Source organism: Canis aureus, chromosome 19 (assembly GCF_053574225.1).
Source record: "Canis aureus isolate CA01 chromosome 19, VMU_Caureus_v.1.0, whole genome shotgun sequence".
In the NCBI taxonomy this organism is placed as follows: domain Eukaryota; kingdom Metazoa; phylum Chordata; class Mammalia; order Carnivora; family Canidae; genus Canis; species Canis aureus.
The window spans coordinates 49,127,063-49,151,129 of record NC_135629.1 but is presented as its reverse complement, the minus strand read 5'-3'; the positions used below and the strand labels follow the sequence as shown (position 1 = coordinate 49,151,129).

The window sequence follows — 24,067 nt, the reverse complement described above, 5'->3', positions numbered from 1 at the left end:
ATTCTTGTAGGCTCTGAATTAATCATATCAGAATCCCATAGAGTTCTAGCATTCTGAACCCAAAGGAACTACTCTCAATAGCATAACAATTTTACCTGGTTCCTCCATTCTTGACGTTGCTGTGTCAATAAATAAAATTAAAAATGATAGAAGAGTCATTCCCCCATATAAGGAAAATATAAATATAATGTCTTCATTGCTTCTCTTGGCTGGGTCCCAGGAAGAGGATCTTGTGCTGCCTGTGATCACCTATGTGGGGCTGGGCCTCTCTCTGCTGTGCCTCCTCCTAGCAGCCCTCACCTTCCTGCTGTGCAAAGCCATCCAGAACACCAGCACCTCCCTCCACCTGCAGCTCTCGATCTGCCTCTTCTTGGCCCACCTGCTCTTCCTCATGGCCATTGACCGGACCGAGATCAAGGTATTGTCATGTTCACAGAGGAGACCCTGTCCCGCCCCAAGGATTGCTCAGTTCATAGTACCATACTACATTAATAAAATGACCTTGGGTTCTGGGGAGGTTAGAGGGGGTAAGTAGCCTATTCCACATTGACTAATGAACTAGAAGACAAACCTTCTGCTGAGAACTCGACCATATATAGGAGCACTCACTTCAATGGCAAGGTATGGCACAGGTCCTGGGCCCACCTCCTCTCTGAAAAATCCCTCCTGGTGGCACTTTTCTCCTCCCCCAGGTGCTGTGCTCCATCATCGCTGGTGCCTTACACTATCTCTACCTGGCCTCCTTCACCTGGATGCTGCTGGAGGGTCTACACCTCTTCCTCACTGCACGCAACCTGATGGTGGTCAACTACTCCAGTGTGAGCATGCTTATGAAGAAGCTCATGTACCCTGTGGGATACGGAGTCCCGACTTTAATTGTGGCCATTTCTGCTGCATCCAGGTCTCGCCTCTATGGAACACGCACCCGGTAAATGCAGATTCTCTACCTGATCTTGACCACCACTGGAATCAAAGTAGCACTTTTTATTATGCCAGAGAATAATGCAGAGAAGGCATAGGAAGTAAGAATTCTTAGGACATCTTTTTAGTGGAAAATTATAAGAGTTAAGGAGAATGTCTTTAAAGCTCTGTCATTTGAATAGCAAAACTGAAGCCGAAAGAAGTGCTTAGGACATCAGTTAAAAAAACTGAATCTACTCTTTGTCCAAATCTTTCAGGATATTACAGTGTTTTTATTTCAAAAGTAGAGTTGATTTAAATAATCATATAATAGATTATATTATAGTTAAGATTTATGAGGTACTTCCTTTATGCCATGCATTTTTCCAACCATTTCTGTATGTGGTAACTATCTTAATCCTTACACTAATACTATGAAGTAGGTACAGTCCTTTGCCCCATTTTACAGATGAATAAAATGAGCCACAGATAGTTTAATTAAATGCCCCAGGTGCATGGCTAGTAAGTGGCAGAGGTGGGATTCAAATCTAGAGAGTCAAGCTGTAGAACTTGTACTCTCTTACCTTCACCTTTAACGCTCAGTTTTGTGTTTTTACTCTTATTCAAATGTATTTCACTCACCATAAAATAGACTCTTTAGAGGCGTACAAGTTAGTGTTTTTAGAATAATCACAGATAGATAGGGAGTGTGCAAGCATGAGTGGCGGTGGGCAGAGGGAGAGAAACAAAGATTCCCAAGCAGGCATCATACTTAGTGTGGATTCCAACATGGGGCTCCATCCCATGACCCCAAGATCATGACCTGAGCCAAAATCTAGAGTTGGATACTTAACTGAGCCACACGGTGTCTCTTCCTTTAGTGTTTTAGACATTTAGTGTTTTTAATATATTCATAACAATTGATATAAAGACTTCATCTACAAAGTTTCTAATCAGTGCTTCCTTAGAGACATTTTCTTTTTCTTATATTTTCAAAAAGATTTATTCATCCATCTGACAGAGATAGAGAGAGAGCACAAGCAAGGGAATCAGTGGGCCCAATGTGGGGACTGATCTCATGACCGTGGGATCATGACCTGGGCTTAAGGCAGATACTTAACTGATGGAGCCATCCAGGTGCCTCTTGCTTACATTTTTCTTAGCCTATACTTTAGTTGTCCTGAAACGGCCTTTCACACTCTCCATTGTTCTGAAGTGACTTGCTCTCTCTCTACTTTACCGGAATGTTGGATCAAAAGTAGATTCTGTCACTGTGTGTCAGTAATACCTTGTGAATTGACCTTCAACAATAGACTTAAGATTTTTATACATTAATTACCAATCTGTGATCATAAGAGAACGTCTGTTTTGTGCTGTTGTTAAAACTAAATTGAACAACTCAACCACAAAAGATAAATAATTCAGTTTAAAAATGGGAGTACTTGGCTGGCTCAGTTGGAGCACATGACTCTTGATATCGGGGTCATGAGTTTGAGCCCCATGTGGGGTGTAGAGATTAGTTAAATAAATAAAAAATGAAAAAATGGACAAAATATGTTAATACCCATTCCTCCAAAGATGATATGTAAATGACTAATAATCACATGAGAAGATGCTCAACAACCATAGTCATCAGGAAAATCAAGTCAAAAACCACAAGTAAGATGTTACTTCATACCCATTAGTTAAAATGGTTAAAAAAGACAGGCAGTAAAAAGTGCTTGTAACAATGTGGAAAATTTGGAACACTTATACATTGATGGTTGGAATGTAAAATGGTGCAGCCACTTTGGAACTTGGTTGGACAGTTTGTCACAAGGTTCAAAGTATAGCTACCACATGCTAGGATATCTACCCAAAACAAATGGAATCGTATGTTCACGCAAAAACTTGTACCTGAGCACTGAGGGGGGCACTTGATGGGATGAGCACTGGGTGTTATACTATATGTTGGCAAATCGAACTCCAATAAAAAATTTTAAAAATATACAAAAAAAACTTGTACCTAAATACTAATAGCATACTCTTCAAAATTGGAAATAACTGGAATGTCCATGAAGTGAAGAATAGATAACCAAGATGCAGCTGGATATCCATCCAGCAGAATATTATTTAGCTATGAAGAAAAGTCAGGAGTATAACTTATCCATAAAAATGTGCTGCAATTCAGATAACATTGAAAGCATGATGCTAAATGAAAGGATCCAGTCACAAAAGACCACATATTGCATGATACCACTTATGTAAAATGTTCAGAACAGGCAAATCTGTTGAGTGAGAAAGCAGAGTAATGGTGCCCTGGGGGGAGGGGAGGAGTGGAGTGTGTGGAGGTGGGGAACACATGACTGCTAGAGTGAATGAAGTTTCTCTTTGAAGAGCTGAAATTATCTTAAGGTACTAATCTAACCTTAAGTTAGATTTTGGTGCAGGCACGCAACACTGTGGATATTCTAAAGCCGACTGAACTGGATACTTTAGGTGGGTGAACTTATGGTATGTAAGATATATCTGAATAATGCCATGAAAAAAATACAAAACTAAGTGGATGGGTTTTGCAGAGGTGGGGTTCAAGGTGGGGCTTTTGCTGATGGAAAAAAATTATATTGAACAGTACAAAAAAGGCCATTAAAACCATGTTAGATTCACGGGACTCTCTAAATCTGTTAACAGGTGTGTGGGCTTCTCCTTGGCTTCAACACTGTTTATCTCAGTGACAGCATTCACTCTTCTTATCTCAACCAAAAATATAATTTCCTTATTGAATCATCCTTAGCCATCCTAATCCTTTAGACTTCCATCTAATCATGACATCCAATGATACATTCTCACAGCCTCACATTTTATTTATTTATTTTAATTTTTAATTTTTAATTTTTAAAAATTTTTTAATAATAAATTTATTTTTTATTGGTGCTCAATTTGCCAACATACAGAATAACACCCAGTGCTCATTCTGTCAAGTGCCACCCTCAGTGCCCGTCACCCATTCACCCCCACCCCCTGCCCTCCTCCCCTTCCACCACCCCTAGTTCGTTTCCCAGAGTTAGGAGTCTTTATGTTCTGTCTCCCTTTCTGATATTTCCTACCCATTTCTTCTCCCTTCCCTTATATTCCCTTTCACTATTTTTTATATTCCCCAAATGAATGAGACCATATAATGTTTGTCCTTCTCTGATTGACTTATTTCACTCAGCAAAATACCCTCCAGTTCCATCCACGTTGAAGCAAATGGTGGGTATTTGTCGTTTCTAATGGCTGAGTAATATTCCATTGTATACATGACCACATCTTCTTTATCCATTCATCTTTCGATGGACACCGAGGCTCCTTCCACAGTTTGGCTATTGTGGACATTACAGCCTCACATTTTTGTTTTATTGTTTTTTTTTTAATTTATTTTTTATTGGTGTTCAATTTACTAACATACAGAATAACACCCAGTGCCCGTCACCCATTCACTCCCACCCCCCGCCCTCCTCCCCTTCTACCACCCCTAGTTCGTTTCCCAGAGTTAGCAGTCTTTACGTTCTGTCTCCCTTTCTGATATTTCCCACACATTTCTTCTCCATTTCCTTATATTCCCTTTCACTATTATTTATATTCCCCAAATGAATGAGAACATATAATGTTTGTCCTTCTCCGACTGACTTACTTCACTCAGCATAATACCCTCCAGTTCCATCCACGTTGAAGCAAATGGTGGGTATTTGTCATTTCTAATAGCTGAGTAATATTCCATTGTATACATAAACCACATCTTCTTTATCCATTCATCTTTCGATGGACACCGAGGCTCCTTCCACAGTTTGGCTATTGTGGACATTACAGCCTCACATTTTTGTTTTATTGTTGCAGTATGTCAAATTGTGTGTCTCTGCTACATTTGAGATTTGTGGGTTTTAAGACCGTATTTACTTTCTTTATCATGTATCTTCAGAGCTAACCACAGAGCCTGTCACAAAAGAGTCACTCAGTATTTGTTGATGAATGAATGAATGTTGGTGAGTGAATTTACATGATAGTTCTACATTCCTAAGGACCAATGCATTTTTGTGCTCTCTTGCTCAGCTGCTGGCTCAACCCAGAAGAGAGATTTATATGGAGCTTCCTTGGGCCAGTCTGCACCATCTTCTCTGTGAGTGATGACATCAGAGCATCCTTAATGCTCAGCTGGGGGTCATTAGAGGAGCAGAATTTTAAGGGAGGGTGACAGAAGCAGGCATGTCACTGGATTTGTTTAGTTTTCTAAGACTATTCTTAAAACTACAAACTCTACCATTGATAGTTAATATGAAAATGACTTGAATATGGAACTGATGTTGGACAGGCTAGGATGCAGAGAACAGATCGAAATTTTATTCAGTAAACCTTCTGTGGTTTTCTGAAGGTCAATTTAGGTTTCTTTCTGATGACCCTCTGGATTTTGAAAAGCAAACTGTCTTCCCTCAACAGTGATGTATCCACCCTCCAGAACACAAGGTAAGATGAAGAAAAGAGTGACAACCCAACAGACACGTGCGATCCTAAGGGCAAAGCTGTGTACCTCAGCAGTCCCTGATGCTTCTTCTCGGGGTCTTCTGAGGGGACCTGAGTAGAGAGATGAAGCTATTCTTCTATGGAAGATAGCTCAGATTCACTGGTGTGATGCTGACAACCTGGGCAAATGTGCTATGCTTTTTCTATTCTTCAGAGAGAGAGAGAGAGAGAGGGAGAGAGAGAGAGAGTGGTGGAGGGGATAGAAGAGGGAAAGGGAGGGGGAGAATCTTTTGCAGACTCCACATTCAGTGGGAAGCCTGACTTGGGGATCCATCCCAAGACCCTGAGATCATGATCTAGCTGAAATCAAGAGTCAGACATGTAACTGACTGAGCCACCAAGTTGCCTCTGTTCTATTTCTAACCCCAGTTTGTGACTCCCTCAGAAACAGGGAGAATTGGCATTTGTTAATAAACATTCTTTGGACTTTTGCCATCAGTCCTATGACTAATGTGCAGAGACCATTTATTTTTCTCTGAAGCACTTAGAAAAGCCTGTGACTAATCCCACATCCTAGCTTACACTTCCACACCCCACCCTCGATTCAGGCTCCTACTGACCCCTCTTCCATTCCTCTCTCTGGAGAAAATCCTATTCCATGTCAAATCTTCTGGGAGGCTTGGGCAGTCCTTTGCTCCAGCAACGTTTGTGCAAATTTAATGTTGTTCTTTCGTTTTCCTATCATTATCCTTTCCAAATGAAAATAGAAATATTGCCTTTGTTATTTTTAATGCCCAGGTCCCAGCACAGAACCTGATGCATGATGCCTTCTCCATAGTGTTGGATGAAATTCAGGATCTCTATATAGCATGATAAAACTTTTGAAAATTACTTTAGGAAGTGTCCCTATCCTCCCAATCCAAATCAAAATGCCATCCTTGTCAAAGTGGCATGTTTTATAGGAAATCATTGATAATAAATTTCAAGCTGATCACCAGTCAGTCTGAGAACTCATCACCAGCAGGGGAAGACGAAGCATTGATGGACTAAAGAGGTGAGAAATGGCTTTCATTGTGTTGCCCTGGGTGAATCGTGAGCCTTCTTTCTCTTCCTACCCAGGATGCTGACATTTAAAGCCATAGCTCAGCTCTTCATACTGGGCTGCACGTGGTGCCTGGGCATCCTGCAAGTGGGTCCAGCTGCCCACGTCATGGCTTACCTGTTCACCATCATCAACAGCCTGCAGGGTGTCTTCATCTTCCTGGTGTACTGCCTCCTCAGCCAGCAGGTACTACTGCCCAGCTCCCACCTGGGATGCTTCCTATCCTCACTCATCTCAGTGAACTGATCCAGAGCATACTTTGCCTCTGCAGGTGCGGGAGGAATATGGAAAATGGTTCAAAGGAATCAGGAAAACAAGAGCTGAGTCAGAGAAATACACACTTTCCAGCAGGGCCATGTCTGATGTCAACAAACCCACGATGGTAAGTAAGATCAGGCATTGCTCCCAGAACACTTCATTAAGTGATCTGCTTGAGTACCATATGCTCACTCCATTTAGCAATGTTAGTGTGCAGCAAAATATGCCTTAGAGTGCTCTCACTTACTTTGTTTTTGACTCATTAACTATTTTTAAACATTTTTATTTATTGCTTTTTAATTTGAATTCAATTAGCCAACATATAGTCACTCATAAACTGTTAACAATGACATATTTTTAAAGGGTTGTTTTAGACAAATACCCACTATTTGCTTCGACGTGGATGGAACTGGAGGGTATCATGCTGAGTGAAATAAGTCAATCGGAGAAGGACAAACATTATATGGTGTCATTCATTTGGGGAATATAAAAATTAATGAAGGGGAATAAAGGGAAAGGAGAGAAAATGAGTGAAAATATCAGTGAGGGTGACAAAACATGAGAGACACCTAACTCTGGGAAATGAACAAGAGGTAGTGGAAGGGGAAGTGGGCAGGGGGTTGGGGTGCCTGGGTGATGGGCACTGAGGGAGGCACTTGGCGGGATGAGCACTGGGTGTTATGCTATATGTTAGCAAATTGAACTCCAATAAAAAATTAAAAAAAGATAAAAAAGGATTGATTATATGTTGGACCACAAGCTAGTCTTAATAAATTTAAAAAGATTAAAATTAAAAAATAAAGAGTTGTTTTAGAATATATTTTGTTCTTAGGGAGCTATGTTCATGTTAACACTTACACATCAACACTCTAATGAAGCACCTGCTGTATGCCAGACATGCCCACTCGGTAAACAAGACTCAGTGATCTGAAGCAGTGACGCACATTCTACTTAAAGCCATGTTACCCTATCCTTTTTCTCTACCTCCACCTATATCTCACTGAGCAGCAAGTCACATAAATGCAAGCATGGGGGAAGTTGATGTACATATTTATAAATTAAACAGAAATAAGTGTTATCTGGCATTTTGGAATCTTGTCAGAGAGCTTGATATTTTCAGTACCCTGTAGCCACCAGGAAGGCAGGAAGATAAACAATAATACCATAGGATAATTCATGGCTATGGATATTAGGAACCAACACTTACTAGTTTAGATTTAACTGAGTATTTACCTATTGTTTCTAAACTCTTCTATTGTCTGTAAAAGACTCCCATGAGTCTCCCTTCCCATCTAAAGGAACCTACTCTCCTGCCAGGAAGTCTTCCTGTATTTCTCTCATTACCTTGTTCTCCCAGCCTCCACTGGCACTGGTTCTGCCGCTGAATCTTCTGTCTCCTCCCCCTTCCTCAGTAAATGTCTTACCACCTATTTCATAGAGAATTCAGAGTCATCTGATGACACCCGGTGAAGTCTATGTCGTTGGCCATACCAACCAAACATCAGCATGCATCCTGTCCACAGTCCCTTATCATTGGTGCAATTTCTCTCCACCTCTACGTCGAGTGCTTCCACCTACTCTTTAATTCCATTCTTCATGGCTTAAAGGTAATTATCTTTAAGTTATTGTTCACACATTCTCCCTCTCTCTTGCTCTCCTTATGTCACAGCCTTAAAGTATTCTTTCACAGTTCTGCAAACATATTTGGTTCTGTCCCATCTTAAAATCATGTACTACCTGTTCCCTTTTTAGCTATCAGCCAAGAGTTGACTTCTTTCTCTGTCTCCATTTCCTTGCCTTATACTCACTTCCTCCTGCACCTCTTGCAAATATGGTTTCTTTACTCTATCATGCCACCCAAACAAATATCTCTTAGATCTACAATGATCTCCATGTTCCTAAAAAGTTTTCTCAGAAACTTGGGACAATATTCATCTTTTCTTTTTTTAAAAAATATTTTATTTATTTATCCATCACACACACAGAGAGAGAGAGAGAGAGGGAGAGAGAGAGAGAGAGAGAGAGCCAGAGACACAGGCAGAGGGAGAAGCAGGCTCCACCCAGGGAGCCCGATGCGGGACTCCATCCCAGGACTCCAGGCTCGCGCCCTGGGCCAAAGGCAGGCGCTAAACCGCTGAGCCACCCAGGGATCCCCTGCCCTCATCTTTTCTGATGAAACACTCCATCATTATCTCCTCTAGATTCTACTCACATACATTTATTTCTATGTCTTTCTTCCATTCTCCCTACCTTTTACCTCTTTGTTCCGTTTATGGCTCCATCCAATGGATCAGTTCCAGAATGACTTCAGTTCTCACTAGGTTATTTCCACCTAGACAATAGCATCTATTTTTTAGGTTCAGTTACCACCTAGATACAAATGGCAGCAATATATATTTCTCCATTTGATCTCTGAGATCTAGATGAGTATTTATAGCTTCTTATTTCCTATATCTTGAAGACACCTTTAACTCAGTTTTATTAACTCTTCTGTTTGGTGTAAGTTCTATTTGCTGTTCTTTCTTTCAGTTCCTTTAGGTGTGAGGTTAGCTTGTGTATTTGAGTTTTTTCCAGTCTTGTGAGGGATGCTTGTATTGCGAGGTATTTCCCTCTTAGGACTCCTTTTGCTGTATCCCAAAGATTTTGAGTGGTTGCATTTTCATTAGTTTCCATGAATCTTTTTTTAAAAAATAAATTTATTTTTATTGGTGTTCAATTTGTCAACATACAGAATAACACCCAGTGCTCATACCATCAAGTGCCCACCTCAGTGCCCACCACCCAGTCACCCCCACCCCCCGCCCACCTCCCCTTCCACCACCCCTAGTTCATTTCCCAGAGTTAGGAGTCTTTCATGTTCTGTCCCCCTTTCTGATATTTTCCATTTATTTTTCTCCTTTCCCCTTTATTCCCTTTCACTATTTTTTATATTCCCCAAATGAATGAGACCATATAATGTTTGTCCTTCTCCGATTGACTTATTTCACTCAGCATAATACCCTCCAGTTCCATCCACGTCGAAGCAAATGGTGGGTATCTGTCGTTTCTAATGGCTGAGTAATATTCCATTGTATACGTAAACCACATCTTCTTTATCCATTCATCTTTCTTTTTTTTTCCATTCATCTTTTGATGGACACCGAGGCTCCTTCCACAGTTTGGCTATTGTGGACATTGCTGCTAGAAACATCGGGGTGCAGGTGTCCCGGCGTTTCATTGTATCTGTATCTTTGGAGTAAATCCCCAACAGTGCAATTGCTGGGTTGTAGGGCAGGTCTATTTTTAACTCTTTGAGGAACCTCCACACAGTTTTCCAGAGTGGCTGCACCAGTGCACATTCCCACCAACAGTGTAAGAGGGTTTCCTTTTCTCCACATCCTCTCCAACATTTGTTGTTTCCTGCCTTGTTAATTTTCCCCATTCCCACTGGTGTGAGGTGGTATCTCATTGTGGTTTTGATTTGTATTTCCCTGATGGCAAGTGATGCAGAGCATTTTCTCATGTGCATGTTGGCCATGTTTATGTCTTCCTCTGAGATTTCTGTTCATGTCTTTTGCCCATTTCATTACTGGATTGTTTGTTTCTTTGCTGTTGAGTTTAATAAGTTCTTTATAGATTTGGAAACTAGCCCTTTATAGTTTCCATGAATCTTTTCAATTCTTCTCTTATTTCCTTTTAATTACCCATTCACCAAAGCAGGATGCTCTTTAACCTCCACGTGTTTGAGTTTTTTCCAAATTTCTTTCTGTGATTGAGTTCTAGTTTCAAAGCATTATGTTCTAAAAATATGCAGGGGACAATCCCAATCTTTTTTTTTTAATTTTTAAAATTTATTTATGATAGTCACACACACAGAGAGAGAGGCAGAGACACAGGCAGAGGGAGAAGCAGGCTCCATGCACCTGGAGCCCGACGTGGGATTCGATCCTGGGTCTCCAGGATCGCGCCCTGGGCCAAAGGCAGGCGCCAAACCGCTGCGCCACCCAGGTATCCCGACAATCCCAAGCTTTTGGTATCAGTTGAGACCTGATTTGTGACCCATTATGTGGTCTATTCTGGAGAAAGTTCCATGTGTGCTTGAGAAGAATGTGTATTCAGTTGCGTTTGGATGCAAAGTTCTGTAAATATCTGTGAAATTCATCTGGTCCAGTGTATCATTTAAAGCTCTTGTTTTGGGCAGTCTGGGTGGCTCAGCAGTTTAGCACAACCTTCAGCTCAGGGTGTGATCCTGGAGACCCTGGATCGAGTCCCATGTCGGGCTGCCTGTGTGGGGCCTGCTTCTCCCTCTGCCTGTGTCTCTGCCTCTCTCTCTCTCTCTCTCTCTCTCTGTATGTGTGTGTGTGTCTCATTAATAAATAAATAAAATCTTAAAAAAAACAAAGCTCTTGTTTCTTTGCTGATGTTGTGCTTAGAATATCTGTCATTTGCAGAAAGGGCCGTGTTGAAGTCTCCTACTATTAGTGTGTTATTATCTAAGTATGTCTTAACTTTGGTTATTAATTGATTGATATACTTGGCAGCTCCCACATTAGGGGCATAAATATTCATGATTATTAGGTATTCTTGTTGGATAGACCCTTTGAGTATGATATAGTCCCTCTTCATCTCTTACTACAGTCTTTGGGACAAACTTTAATTTATCTGATATGAGGACTGCTACCCCAGCTTTCTTTTGAGGACCATTTGAATGATAAATGGTTCTATAACCTTTCATTTTCTGGCTGTAGTTGTCCTTAGGTCTCAAATGAGTCTCTTGCAGACAGCAAATAGATGGGTCTTGCTTTTTTATTCAGTTCGAAACCCTGCACCTTTTGATGAGATCATTAAGCCTATTCATGTTCAGAGTTACTATTGAAAGATGAATTTAGTGTCATCGTAATACCTATTCAGTCCCTGTTTTTGTGGATTATTTCTTTGGGCTTCCTCTTTCTTTACAAGGTCCTCCTTAATATTTCATGCAGAGCTGGTTTGGTGGTCACATATTCTTTCAGTTTCTGCCTCTTGGAAGCTCTTTATCTCTCCTTCTATTGTGAATGAGAGCCTTGCTGAGTACAGTATTCTTGGCTGCATGTTCTTCTCATTTGGGACCCTGAATATAACCTGCCAGCCCTTTCTGGCCTGCCAGGTCTCTGAGGAGAGGTCTGCTGTTAATCTAATATTTCTCCCCATTTAAATTAGGGATTTATTGTCTCTTGCTGCTTTAAGAATTTTCTCTTTCTCTTTGGAATTTGCAAGTTTCACTATTAAATGTTGAGGTGCTGAATGGTTTCTACTGATTTTTTTGGGGAAACCTCTCTATCTCCTGGGTCTGAATGCCTGTTATCTTCCTCAATTTAGGGAGGTTCTCGTCTATGATTTGTTCAAATATGCTTTCTGGCCCTCTGTACCTCTCAGCGCCCTCGGGAACCCCAATTAAATGTAGATTTTTCCTTCTGAGACTATCATTTATTTCCCTTAACCTTTCCTCATGGTCTTTTAATTGTTTTTCTTTTTTTTCCCTCAGCTTCCTTCCTTGCCATCAACTTGCCTTCTATGTCACTCACTCTTTCTTCCATCTCATTAACCCTCATCGTTAGGACCTCCAGTTTGGATTGCATCTCATTTAATGGATTTTTAATTTCAGCCTGATTAGATCTAAATTCTGCAGTCATGAAGTCTCTTGAATCCTTTATGCTTTTTTCCAGAGCCACCAGTAGCTTGATAATTGTACTTCTGAATTGGCTTTCTGACATGGAATTGTAATCCAAATTCTGTAACTCTGTGGCAGAGAGGACTGTTTCTGATTCTTTCTTTTGTGGTGAGTTCTTCCTTCTAGTCATTTTGCTCAGTACAGAGTGCTTGTATGAGCGGGATGAGTCCAGAATATCAAACACAATCTAATAAATTTCACCCCAGATGATTCTGACAAGGTCAGAGACCAGAAATTGAAAACAAATATCAGACTGAAATAAAACAAAAGGACCACTAAAGAAAAACAAATTTTAAAACAAAGTAGTAAAAGGTGAAAGATTTATACGATCTGAAACAAGAGGGGTGGTGGAAAGGGAGGTGGGTGGGCGGTTGGGGTGACTGGGTGATGGGCAATGAGGGGGGCACTTGACAGGATGAGCACTGGGTGATATGCTATATGTTGGCAAATTGAACTCCAATAAAAAATTAATCATCAGAATTCCACAAATTCTTTTTTTACTGTTTTTTAAGCATTTGGTGCTAAAAAATTTATTGTGCAGATCAACTTTTACAATCCACTCTGTTTTCTTTCCCTTTCACTTCATACACAAAAGTTCATCATTTAGTTTATAAAGCATTATTTTGAAGTGAGCCATCTTGTTTTGATCATAGCACATGGAAAAGGTAGACCAAGGGTTGATAACCTCACCAAAGATATTCATCTCCTGGTACAAAACCAGAGATTTATTTTATTAACTCATACAATGACAATGCCAAGAATACCTTTAGATAGACAGTAAAGATATGTCTCTAATGTTACTGATTAAAAATAAACATAGCAGTAGTGAGAATATGGAGAAATGAAAATTCTCATACCTTGTTGATTGGAGCATAAAATGATACAGTATCTTTTGAAAACAGTTTGGTAGTTCTTCAAAATGTTAAGCAAAGAGCTACATGACCCAGTAATTCTATTCTTAGGTACAACCATACCTTGTTTTATTTCATGCCACATTATTGCCTTTCTCAGATACTGTGTTTTTTTCAGACTGAAGGTTTGTGGCAACCCTATGTCAAAAAAATCCATTGCTGCCATTTTTCTAATAGCATTTACTCACTTCATGTCTCTGTGCCACATTTTTGTAATTCTTACAATATTTTAATTTTTCAATTATTATTTTATTTGTTACAGTGATCTGTGACCAGTGATTACAATTCACTGAAATCTCAGATCATGGCTAACATTTTTTAGTAATGAAATATTTTTAAATCAAAAAGTAAGTAAATAAAGCATTTGTTATGAGAAGTGATCCATGTTATGAGAAATGATTTCCCAGACAGAACATGAAAGACTCTTAACTCTGGGAAATGAACAAGGGGTGGTGGAAGGGGAGGTGGGCGGGAGTTGGGGGTGACTGGGTGATGGGCACCGAGGTGGGCACTTGACAGGATGAGCACTGGGTGTTATTCTATAAGCTGGCAAATTGAACACTAATAAAAATAAATATATATATATATGTATATATATATATATGTGTGTATATATATATATATATATATATATATATATATAAGCTGCTTGTGGAACTGAAAAAAAAGAAATGATTTCCCAGAAATAAGGAAAAGTTATATGCATAGATGAGGTAAACAATATGTAGAATTCCACAAATTCTTAAAGCGAATTATGAAGTTAGTTTTTATAAAAATCCTTCTTCATTTGTTATATGTAATTATATTTTTGTAGTAATAGATCTTAAATGCTACAGAACTAAAAATTGCTAAATATTTAATAAATGTCATATAAAATATCTTAAGTACTTCATTAATATTAAAGTTGCCAATTAATACACCTAAAAAATAAAACAAAGTAGTAAAAAAAAGGCCAAGAATCCCAAAGAAGAAGAAAAAAAAAAAGAAAAGAGAAAAAAGAAGAGAAAAAAACAAATGTAAAGAGAAAAAATAAGAAAAAATAATGAGAGGGAAAAAAGGGGGGACTGGGAGATGGTGGTAGTGACAAAGTTGTAGTGGAGGGAGAATGTAGTCTCCCTGAGGGGTCCTAGAGGGTGATCCTCTTGGTTCTGAGTATATTAAGTTCTGTATGTTAGAAGATGCCCAGTCCCAAATTTATATAAACCAGAAACACTTGTAGAAAGCCCCAACATTGACCACCAAAACATAAATAAGATAAAAGGGGGGGCAGAATGGGAATGAGGAATCTCACAGAATGAACCAGTATGGTATACCATTTGATTCTGGGTGCATCCTGGTCATGTTTTAGAAGGTATTAACTTCTGCCATTGTAGAACAAAATGAGGCAGAGAAAACCAAAAGCACAAAATAACAACAACAACAACAACAACAACAACAACAAATATCTCCCAAAAATAAGTTGAATATGTTGAAGGGAATCTAGAAGTGAAAATATATCTAAAACCTGTAATTGTAGAAGTATGAAAGTCAAAAAAGGAAGAAACTTAAAAATGAAAAGGTGGTAAAATATTGTAGTTAAGGTGGGAAAAGAAAAAAATATTGGAAATTTATAGTCTGATATAAAAATGAGTTGTACTGGAAAAATGAAAAAAAAATAGGAGTACCCTCTAGTTCTTTGTCCTGTAAATCCCTCGACTTCCCCGGAAGCTTTCCAGGGCTGCTTGGTCAAGAATTTGCTCTTCCCCTGTCCTTCTAGCGGGTCTTCTGGGGGAGGGGCCTGCTGTGCTGATTCTCAGGTGTGTGCACCTGGGGGAGCTGCTCCGCCCGCACCGGGTGCCGGGCTCAGTGGGAGCTGTTTACCCTGTGAGGCCTCTGTTCCTTGGAGGCCCGCCCCTCTCAGGCACAGGTGACACAAGGAGGAATAACAACACTGGTGGCAGCCAGGTCTCCAGCTCTGGTGGGGTCAGCTCCCCCCCCAGTAACTACTGCAGTCTCCCAGTCCGCACTGGCCTAGGTGCTCCCGGGGCGGGGGTGCTGATCTGCACAGTTTGGGGGCGCCAGGCGGCAGAGGGTCCTTGCTGTCCTGTGCCCTCCCCACCTCCACCTGTGCCGGGGGAGCGCAGGATAGTCGCTTTGTCCACTGGGCACCTGGGATCCGGGACCTGTGTTGCTGGAATTGCACTCCTGGGCCGTGGCTCCCGATGGCAGCAGGGTACAGACCCCCCCGTCTGGAGCTCCCGCCTGACCGACTGGCTTCTACCCGAGGCCCCGCTGGGTGCGGGCTCCAGCCCTTTACCGAGATTGGCCCGCGGTGTGCGGTGCGCTCTCCCCCTGGCGCACTTCCTCTATTAGTGACTCTGGGAGAATGGAGGCTCCACTGCCCCTCCTGCGATTCTGCTCGATTTCCCTGCTAAGCAATTTTCCCTCTTTCAGTTTTTTAAATTCACTATCCCTCTTTGGTACAACGGGTTTGCACATATTCCTTGTCCTTGAAACACTCTTGTTTTCCTTGATTCAAAAGTATGTCAGCCTTCACATCTCAGTTCAAGTGTCCATTCCTCCAAGAAGCCTTCTCTTCCTGCTTAGGTTAAGTCAGGTTCTCTTATTTTTCATTCTGATGGCCCCTGTGCCTTTCCTGCAGAGCATTTGTCAGAGTCATTTTAGTATTTGTTTTTACTATTTGATTTGTGTCTGTCTTCCCTGTAGATTTCAGGCCCAACAGGTGCCATGTTGGTTTTTCCCTCTAATGTATCCCCAGCATTTCACATGGTGCCAGGCACATAGAAATGCTCGATACATAACTGCTGCATGATTGTTTAAATTAAATCAACAAAGTGCAGCTGCAGAAGGGGCAGGAACTGTCTTGCTCATCAATCTCTTTCTAATTTTCCTAGTGCTCATTAATGGTCTAGAGAGCCAACAAGTGAAGGAATAAATAATGGAATGAATTGCCTGACCAGGAGGGTAATAAGACAGGAGAATAAACTACTGATTCGGTAATGATGCCCCCTTTTCTTGCAAATTTCAAGTTACTTCTCAGCCTCGTGGTTTTTTTTTTAAAGATTTTATTTATTTATTCATGAGAGACAGAGAGAGAGAGAGAGAGAGGCAGAGACACAGGCAGAGGGAGAAGCAGACTCCATGCAGGGAGCCCAATGTGGGACTCAATCCAGTGCCTCCAGGATCCCGCCCTGGGCTAAAGGCAGGTGCTAAACTGCTGAGCCACCCAGGCTTCCCATCAGCCTTGTGGTTTTATTAATGACCTTCACATCTACTTATTAAAACCCAAGTATTTCTTTATGATCCAAGAGCATTGTGTAGATATACTGACTGAAACAGGTCTGAACTGAAAGACCGGACCAGACCTGAAAGGATATACATAGAGGGAGAAGCAGGCTCTCTGCAGGGAGCCTGATGCTGGACTTGATCCCAGAACCCCAGGATCATGACCTGAGGCAAAGACAAACATTCAACCATAGCACCCGGCATCATTCTCCTATTTCTGTCATTGTATCTTCTTTCCTGTATTTCCTCCTCTCCTGCCTCCCTCTTTCTCTTATGAAGACTGTAGTCTTTACATTCTCAGACCCCATCTAAGAGACTTAATTTTTTTTACAAAGTCCATTTTTTCCATGTAATGTTACATATTCACAGGATCCAGAGATTAGAACGTAGGCATCTTTGGGGGAATCATTATTCTGTCTACCATAACTACTGTGCATAGGTTTGGTTTGCTTATTGTAGAACCACCAAAATCTGTCTCATGATAGATCGTATTTGAGTAAGTATCACTCCCTCCTCCTGAGATGATATACACATTATAGGAATATACTCTCTGTGAGAAAAATACACACACATAGCCAAGGAAGGTATCTAAAGTGTGAATCATCTGATCAACTCTTTCATATACATTCTGTGCACAAAAGGCCAAGGAAAAGAAATCCATTCCTTAATGTGGTTGTGTCCTCTCCTGTCTCCTCAAATATGTGTGTCTGGTGTTTAAAGATATTAGTGTCTCCCCCCCACCCCCGCCCCGATCCTGTCATGTCCTCTGTGGCTTCCTGAAGCCTTGTTCAAGAAAAGCACAATATTTGCTCTTGTGTTTAGTTCTGAATATTTCCACGAGGCACAAGTTTTGTAAGCTTATTATGTAAAGATAAGCATGTGAAGCTGCCTAACTCAAACATCAGAAATCACACTACGCATTATGGACCCGGAAACAACTACCTCATATTGCAAATGGAAAGGATAAGGCATAACGAGGAGAATTTTGTGTTTTTCTCCTTTACATCATTGGTGATTGAAAACAGGTGATATGTCCCACCTTGTGTTAACTTACCACCGACCTCCTTTATTTCTCTATGTGTAAAGCAATATTTCACAAATCCAGAAGCAGAGGAATTAGGGTGGGTATATATATATATATATATATATATATATATATATATATATATATATATAAAATCTCCATACCTTGAAACAGATCATTTTTTTCTGTCACACATTCCATTGCTCTTACCTTCTGTATTTTGGGGATTAGGAAGTATAGAGTAAAAGAAGACCAGGGTGTTGCAAAATGTAATCTGATGTGGCTTTTTGTTTTAATCTGAAATATCCATCTGGCAAGGAAACATTGTGATTGAGATCTTCTTAAATGTGATTTGATCACATGACTCTGAGATTAAGACCCTAGCCAAAGCCAAGAGTCAGGTGCTCAACTGACTGAGCCACCCAGGTCCACCAAAGGAAAATGTAACATTCTCTTTCTGTAGTCTTGTATTTCATTTCTAAAATATTATTTTTTCTAGGTTAATTAAAATATCTGTTAAATTATATCCTCCTATCCCATGGAAAATTGGAACTGTTAATCTCTGAGCCCTTGAGAGAGGATAAACAAGACTTCATTGTGTGTGTATTTCAAGAAATTCACCATGTCAACAGTGTGAAAGAAGTCAATCTTGCTTGATACACAATGCCTGCAAAATCTGAAATTTGTGTGCTTAGAAAACTCTCAACATATAAAGAGCCATCTGTGGACCAATTTCTTGATCACTTTGTTTACAACCTTTTCTGAAGTCTCTTCTTCCTACAAAGATGCTTCTAGATGCTGAACGTCTATGAGCAGGAAAACCTGCCTCAATGGATTTTCCTACCCACAGCAACCATGAGAATGGACATGTTCACCCCAGAGTCTGGATTTTGAAATTTCTTTGTTCTGTGTTCTGTGGGCTTAATTATTCATGCTTTCAAAGATATTGATTTCTAACTAGGTCCAAGGGAGTGATCATGAGAGACATAGGTATAACCTTCATTGAGATTTCAGGAGAAAATAAATGATTTTTGCAGCTATAGTGGACTCAGAGACTGAAAGATTCCTATAAATCTTGTCTCTAAACCTAGATAACTGAAGCATAGACCATTTCAGTCACCATCTTGTTTTATCCTCATAGATGATATAAGTGGAAAACTCTGATCATGATATGTATATTTTGGGCTTTGGGGGCTAGTGTATTAGTTACTACATTAGTCACATTAGACATTAGTCAAGGTTATCCAGAGAAATAGAACCAACAGGACACACATGTTTTTATGAAGGGATTTATAATGAGGTATTGGCTCACATGATTATGGATTTAAGTCCCATAGTCTGTTGTCTGCAAGCTGGAGACCCAGGAAAGTTAGTGGTTTAGTTTAAAGGCCTGAGAGCCTGAGAGCTGATGGTGTAGATTCCACACTGTGTCTGAAGTCCTGAGATTTGAGTCTGTTGATTGTAGAAGATGTATGTCCCAGTCAATTTACCAGATTGAATTAACTCAAACTTCCTCCACATTTTGAAAAAGATTTAGGGGATCCCTGGGTGGCTCAGGGGTTCAGCGCCTGCCTTTGGCCCAGGGCGTGATCCTGTAGTCCCAGGATCAAGTCCCACGTTGGGCTCCCGTCATGGAGCTTGCTTCTCCTTCTGCCTGTATCTCTGCCTCTCTCTCTCTCTCTCTCTCTCTCTCTCTCTATCATGAGTAAATAAATAAAATCTTAAAAAATAAAAATAAAAAATTTATTCAGGCCCTCAAGGGATTGGATGATGGCCATCCATATTGGAGAGGGGCTTCTGTTTTATATAGTCCACCGAAATGGTAATCCTTTCTTGAAAACCTGTACAGATGCACCCAAAATTCATGTTAACCAGCTATCTGGCAACTTTTTGCCTAGTTGGGTTGACATATAAAATTAACCATCTCTGCTGCGATCTGTAGCAACAATTTAACTGCTGTTGTAGCATGAAAAGTGCCATAGACACTCAGAAATGACGATCATGACTGTGTTTTAATAAAACTTTATTTTTAGACACTGAATTTAAATTTCATGGAATGTTCATATAACACAAAATATCATTCTTCTTTTGATTTTTTTTGCCTGTTTAAAAGGAGGAGGGGGCAAGATGGAAAAGAATAGGGTCCCCAAGTCACCTGTCCCCACCAAATTACCTAGATAACTTTCAAATCATCCTGAAAACCTATGAATTCAGCCTGAGATTTAAAGAGAGAACAGCTGGAATGCTAGAGTGAGAAGAGTTCGCGCTTGTATCAAGGTAGGAAAAAAAATAAAGAAATAAAAAGCATCCGAGGGGGAGGGGCCCCACCAGGAGCCTGGCTAAGGCGGCGCAGCGAGTGCCCCCAGGACAGGAAAGCCCAGGCCGGGAGAAGCAGGAGCTTCACCAATCATCCTAGAAGGAAAGGCCCACTTGCAGGGAGCTCGGGCAGGACCCAGGTGGGGCGGGGATGCCCTCAGACTCCCAGGGGCACTTACAGAGCACCTGCACCCCAGGGGAGAGCATGCCACACCCCGCAGCCGAGATCCCTAAAGGGCTGCAGCTAGCGCATGGCTGGACCCAGGAGCAGCTCAGAGGCAGCTCCGGCGGTGGCTCCACAGAGCGGGCTGTGCGACCCGGGAGCCCGATTCCAGTGGTGCAAGCCCTGGAGCCCAGGATGCTGGGGGACACAGCGCAGGATCCGGTGCTCCCTCTGGGACAGGCAGAGGCTGGGAGGACACAGGAGAGCAAGGACGCTCCTGCCCTGGCTGCCGAGCTGTGCAGATCAGCAGCCTCCGCCCCCGGAGCATCCAGGCCCCTGCAGATTGAGAGCTGCGGTAGTTACTGCTAGAGCTAACTCCAGGGCTCGAGAGCTGGCCGCCGCCGCTATTGTGGTTCCTCCCAGGGCCTCACAGGAAAAACAACCCCCCATTGGGCCTCACAGCAGCCTCATAGGATAAACAGGATAAACAACTCCCACTGAGCTGTGCACCAGGCAGGGGGGAGGAAGCCCCAGGTGCTCACACCTGAGAATCAGCACAGCAGGCCCCTCCCCCAGAAGACCAGCTAGACAGACGGGAAAAGCAAGTTGTTGACCAAGCAGCACTGGAAAGTTCCATGGGAAGTCGAGGGATTTACAGTATATAGAATCAGAGGATACTCCCCCTTGTTTTTTATTTTCTGTTTGCTTACCCCCCTTTCTCTCTCTCTTTTCTTCTTCTTCTTTTTCTTCTTCTTCTTCTTTTTCTTCTTCTTCTTCTTCTTCTTCTTCTTCTTCTTCTTCTTCTTCTTCTTCTTCTTCTTCTTCTTCCTCCTCCTCCTCCTCCTCCTCCTCCTCCTCCTCCTCCTCCTCCTCCTTCTTCTTCTTCTTCTTCTTCTTCTTCTTCTTCTTCTTCTTCCTCTTCTTCTTCTTCTTTTCTTTTTTCTTTTCTCTCTTTTCCTCCTTTTCCCAATACAACTTGTTTTTGGCCACTCTGCACTGAAAAAACTGACTAGAAGGAAAAATTCACCTCAAAGGAAGAATCAGAAACAGTCCTCTCTCCCACAGAGTTACAAAATTTGGATTACAATTCAATGTCAGAAAGCCAATTCAGAAGCACAATTATAAAGTTACTGGTGGCTCTAGAAAAAAGCATAAAGGATTCAAGAGACTTCATGACTGCAGAATTTAGATCTAATCAGGCAGAAATTAAAAATGAATTAAATGAGATGCAATCCAGTCTAGAGGTCCTAATGACGAGGGTTAATGAGATGGAAGAACGAGTGACATAGTAGACAAGTTGATGGCAAGGAAGGAAACTGAGGAAAAAAGAAAAACAATGAAAAGATCATGAGGATAGGTTAAGGGAAATAAATGACACCCTCAGAAGGAAAAATCTACGTTTAATTGGGGTTCTGAGGATGCTGAAAGGAACAGAGGTCCAGAATATGTATTTGAACAAGTCATAGCTGAGAACTTTCCTAACGTGAGAAGACAAACAGACATTCAGATCCAGGAGATGGAGAGATCCCCCCCTGAAATCAATAAAAACCGCTCAACACCTTGACATTTAATAGTAAAACTTGCAAATTCCGAATATAAAGAGAAGATCCTTAAAGCAGCAAGAGACAAGAAATCTCTAACTTTTATGGGGAGAAATATTAGACTAACAGCAGACCTCTCCACAGAGACCTGGCAGGCCAAAAAGGCTGGCAGGATATATTCAGGGTCCCAAATGAGAAGAACATGCAGCCAAGAATACTGTACTCAGCAAGGCTCTTATTCACAATAGAAGTAGAGATAAAGAGCTTCCAAGATAGGCAGAAACTAAGAGAATATGTAACCACCAAACCAGCTCTGCATGAAATATTAAGGGGGACTCTGTAAAAGAAAGAGGAAGTCCAAGGGAACAATCCACAAAAACAGGGACTGAATAGGTATCATGATGACACTAAATTAATATCTTTCAATAGTAACTCTGAACATGATTGGGCTTAATGACGCCATCAAAAGGCGTAGGGTTTCAGACTGGATAAAGAAACAAGACCCATATATTTGCTGTCTACAAGAGACTCATTTGAGATCTAAGGACACCTACAGCCTGAAAATAAAAGCTTGGAGAACCATTTACCATTCATATGGTTCTCAAAAGAAAGCAGGGGTAGCCATCTTTATATTAGATAAACTAAAGTTTATTCCGAAGACTGTAGTAAGAGATGAAGAGGGACACTATATCATACTTAAAGGATCTATCCAACAAGAGGACCTAACAATCATGAATATTTATGCCCCAAATGTGGGAGCTGCCAAGTATATCAATCAATTAATAAAAAGTTAAGACATACTTAGATAATAATACACTTATACTCGGTGACTTGAATGTAGCCCTTTGACCATCAACAGGTCTTCTAAGCACAACATCTCCAAAGAAAGAAGAGCTTTATTTACTTATTTTTTAAATAACAAATTTATTTATTTATTTATTTATTTATTTATTTATTTATTTATTTTTATCAAATTTATTTTTTATTGGTGTTCAATTTGCCAACATACAGAATAACACCCAGTGCTCATCCCGTCAAGTGCCCCATTCAGCGCCCGACACCCATTCACCCCCACCCCCTGCCCTCCTCCCCTTCCACCACCCTAGTTCGTTTCCCAGAGTTAGGAGTCTTTATGTTCTGTCTCCCTTTCTGATATTTCCTACCCATTTATTCTCCCTTCCCTTCTATTCCTTTTCACTATTATTTATATTCCCCAAATGAATGAGAACATATAATGTTTGTCCTTCTCCGATTGACTCATTTCACTCAGCATAATACCCTCCAGTTCCATCCACGTTGAAGCAAATGGTGGGTATTTGTCATTTCTAATGGCTGAGTAATATTCCATTGTATACATGACCACATCTTCTTTATCCATTCATCTTTCGATGAACACTGAGGCTCCTTCCACAGCTTGGCTATTGTGGCCATTGCTGCTATAAACATCGGGGTGCAGGTGTCCCGGCGTTTCATTGCATCTGTATCTTTGGGGTAAATCCCCAGCAGTGCAATTGCTGGGTCGTAGGGCAGGTCCACTTTTAACTCCTTGAGTAACCTCCACACAGTTTTCCAGAGTGGCTGCACTAATTCACATTCCCACCAACAGTGTAAGAGGGTTCCCTTTTCTCCGCATCCTCTCCAACATTTGTGGTTTCCTGCCTTGTTAATTTTCCCCATTCTCACTGGTGTGAGGTGATATCTCATTGTGATTTTGATTTGTATTTCCCTGATGGCAAATGATGCAGAGCATTTTCTCATGTGTGTGTTGGCCATGTCTATGTCTTCCTCTGTGAGATTTCTGTTCATGTCTTTTGCCCATTTCATGATTGGATTGTTGTAACAAGAGCTTAAATGATACACTGGACCAGATGTATTTCACAGATATTTACAGAACTTTACAGCCAAACACAACTGAATACACATTCTTCTCAAGTACACATGGAACTTTCTCCAGAGTAGACCACATACTGGGTCACAAATCAGGTCTTAACTGATACCAAAAGATTGGGATCAGCCCCTGCATATTTTTAGACCATAATGCTTTGAAATTAGAGCTAAATCACAAGAGGAAATTTGGAAGGATTTCAAACACGTGGAGGTTAAGGACCATCCTGCTAAAAGATGAAAGGGTCAACCAGGAGATTAGGTAAGAATTAAAAATATTCATGGACTAATGAGAATGAAGATATAACTGTTCAAATCTTTGGCATACAGCAAAAGCAGTCCTGAGGGGAAAATACATCACAATACAAGCATCCATCCAAAAACTGGAAAGATGACCACAGCTTTGTAGTACAACCTGAAATCTGGCATTACAAAGCTGTGGTCATCAAGACAGTGTGCTACTGGCACAAAAACAGACGCATAGATCAGTGGAACAGAATAGAGAATCCAGAAGTGGA

At 40.9% G+C, this 24,067-nt stretch overlaps 1 protein-coding gene across 3 annotated transcripts in view; it reads left to right on the top strand.

Annotated features, from left to right (window-relative positions):
- LOC144290416 (adhesion G protein-coupled receptor E2) overlaps nt 1–18,298 on the top strand; it is a 38,508-nt gene extending 20,210 nt beyond the window's left edge. For 2 of the 3 annotated variants that reach the window (XM_077859625.1, XM_077859624.1), the window contains 7 exons: nt 221–418; nt 693–928; nt 4,969–5,035; nt 5,288–5,379; nt 6,496–6,664; nt 6,750–6,860; nt 18,145–18,298. In XM_077859625.1, the coding sequence (XP_077715751.1) occupies nt 221–418; nt 693–928; nt 4,969–5,035; nt 5,288–5,379; nt 6,496–6,664; nt 6,750–6,860; nt 18,145–18,153 (882 nt within the window). In that variant the 3' untranslated portion in view covers nt 18,154–18,298. Of the gene's footprint in view, nt 1–220; nt 419–692; nt 3,379–4,968; nt 5,036–5,287; nt 5,380–6,495; nt 6,665–6,749; nt 6,861–18,144 lie in introns of those variants that run through there. The other variant, XR_013358087.1, reaches the window with a different exon arrangement.
- The last annotated feature ends 5,769 nt before the right edge of the window (nt 18,299–24,067 follow it).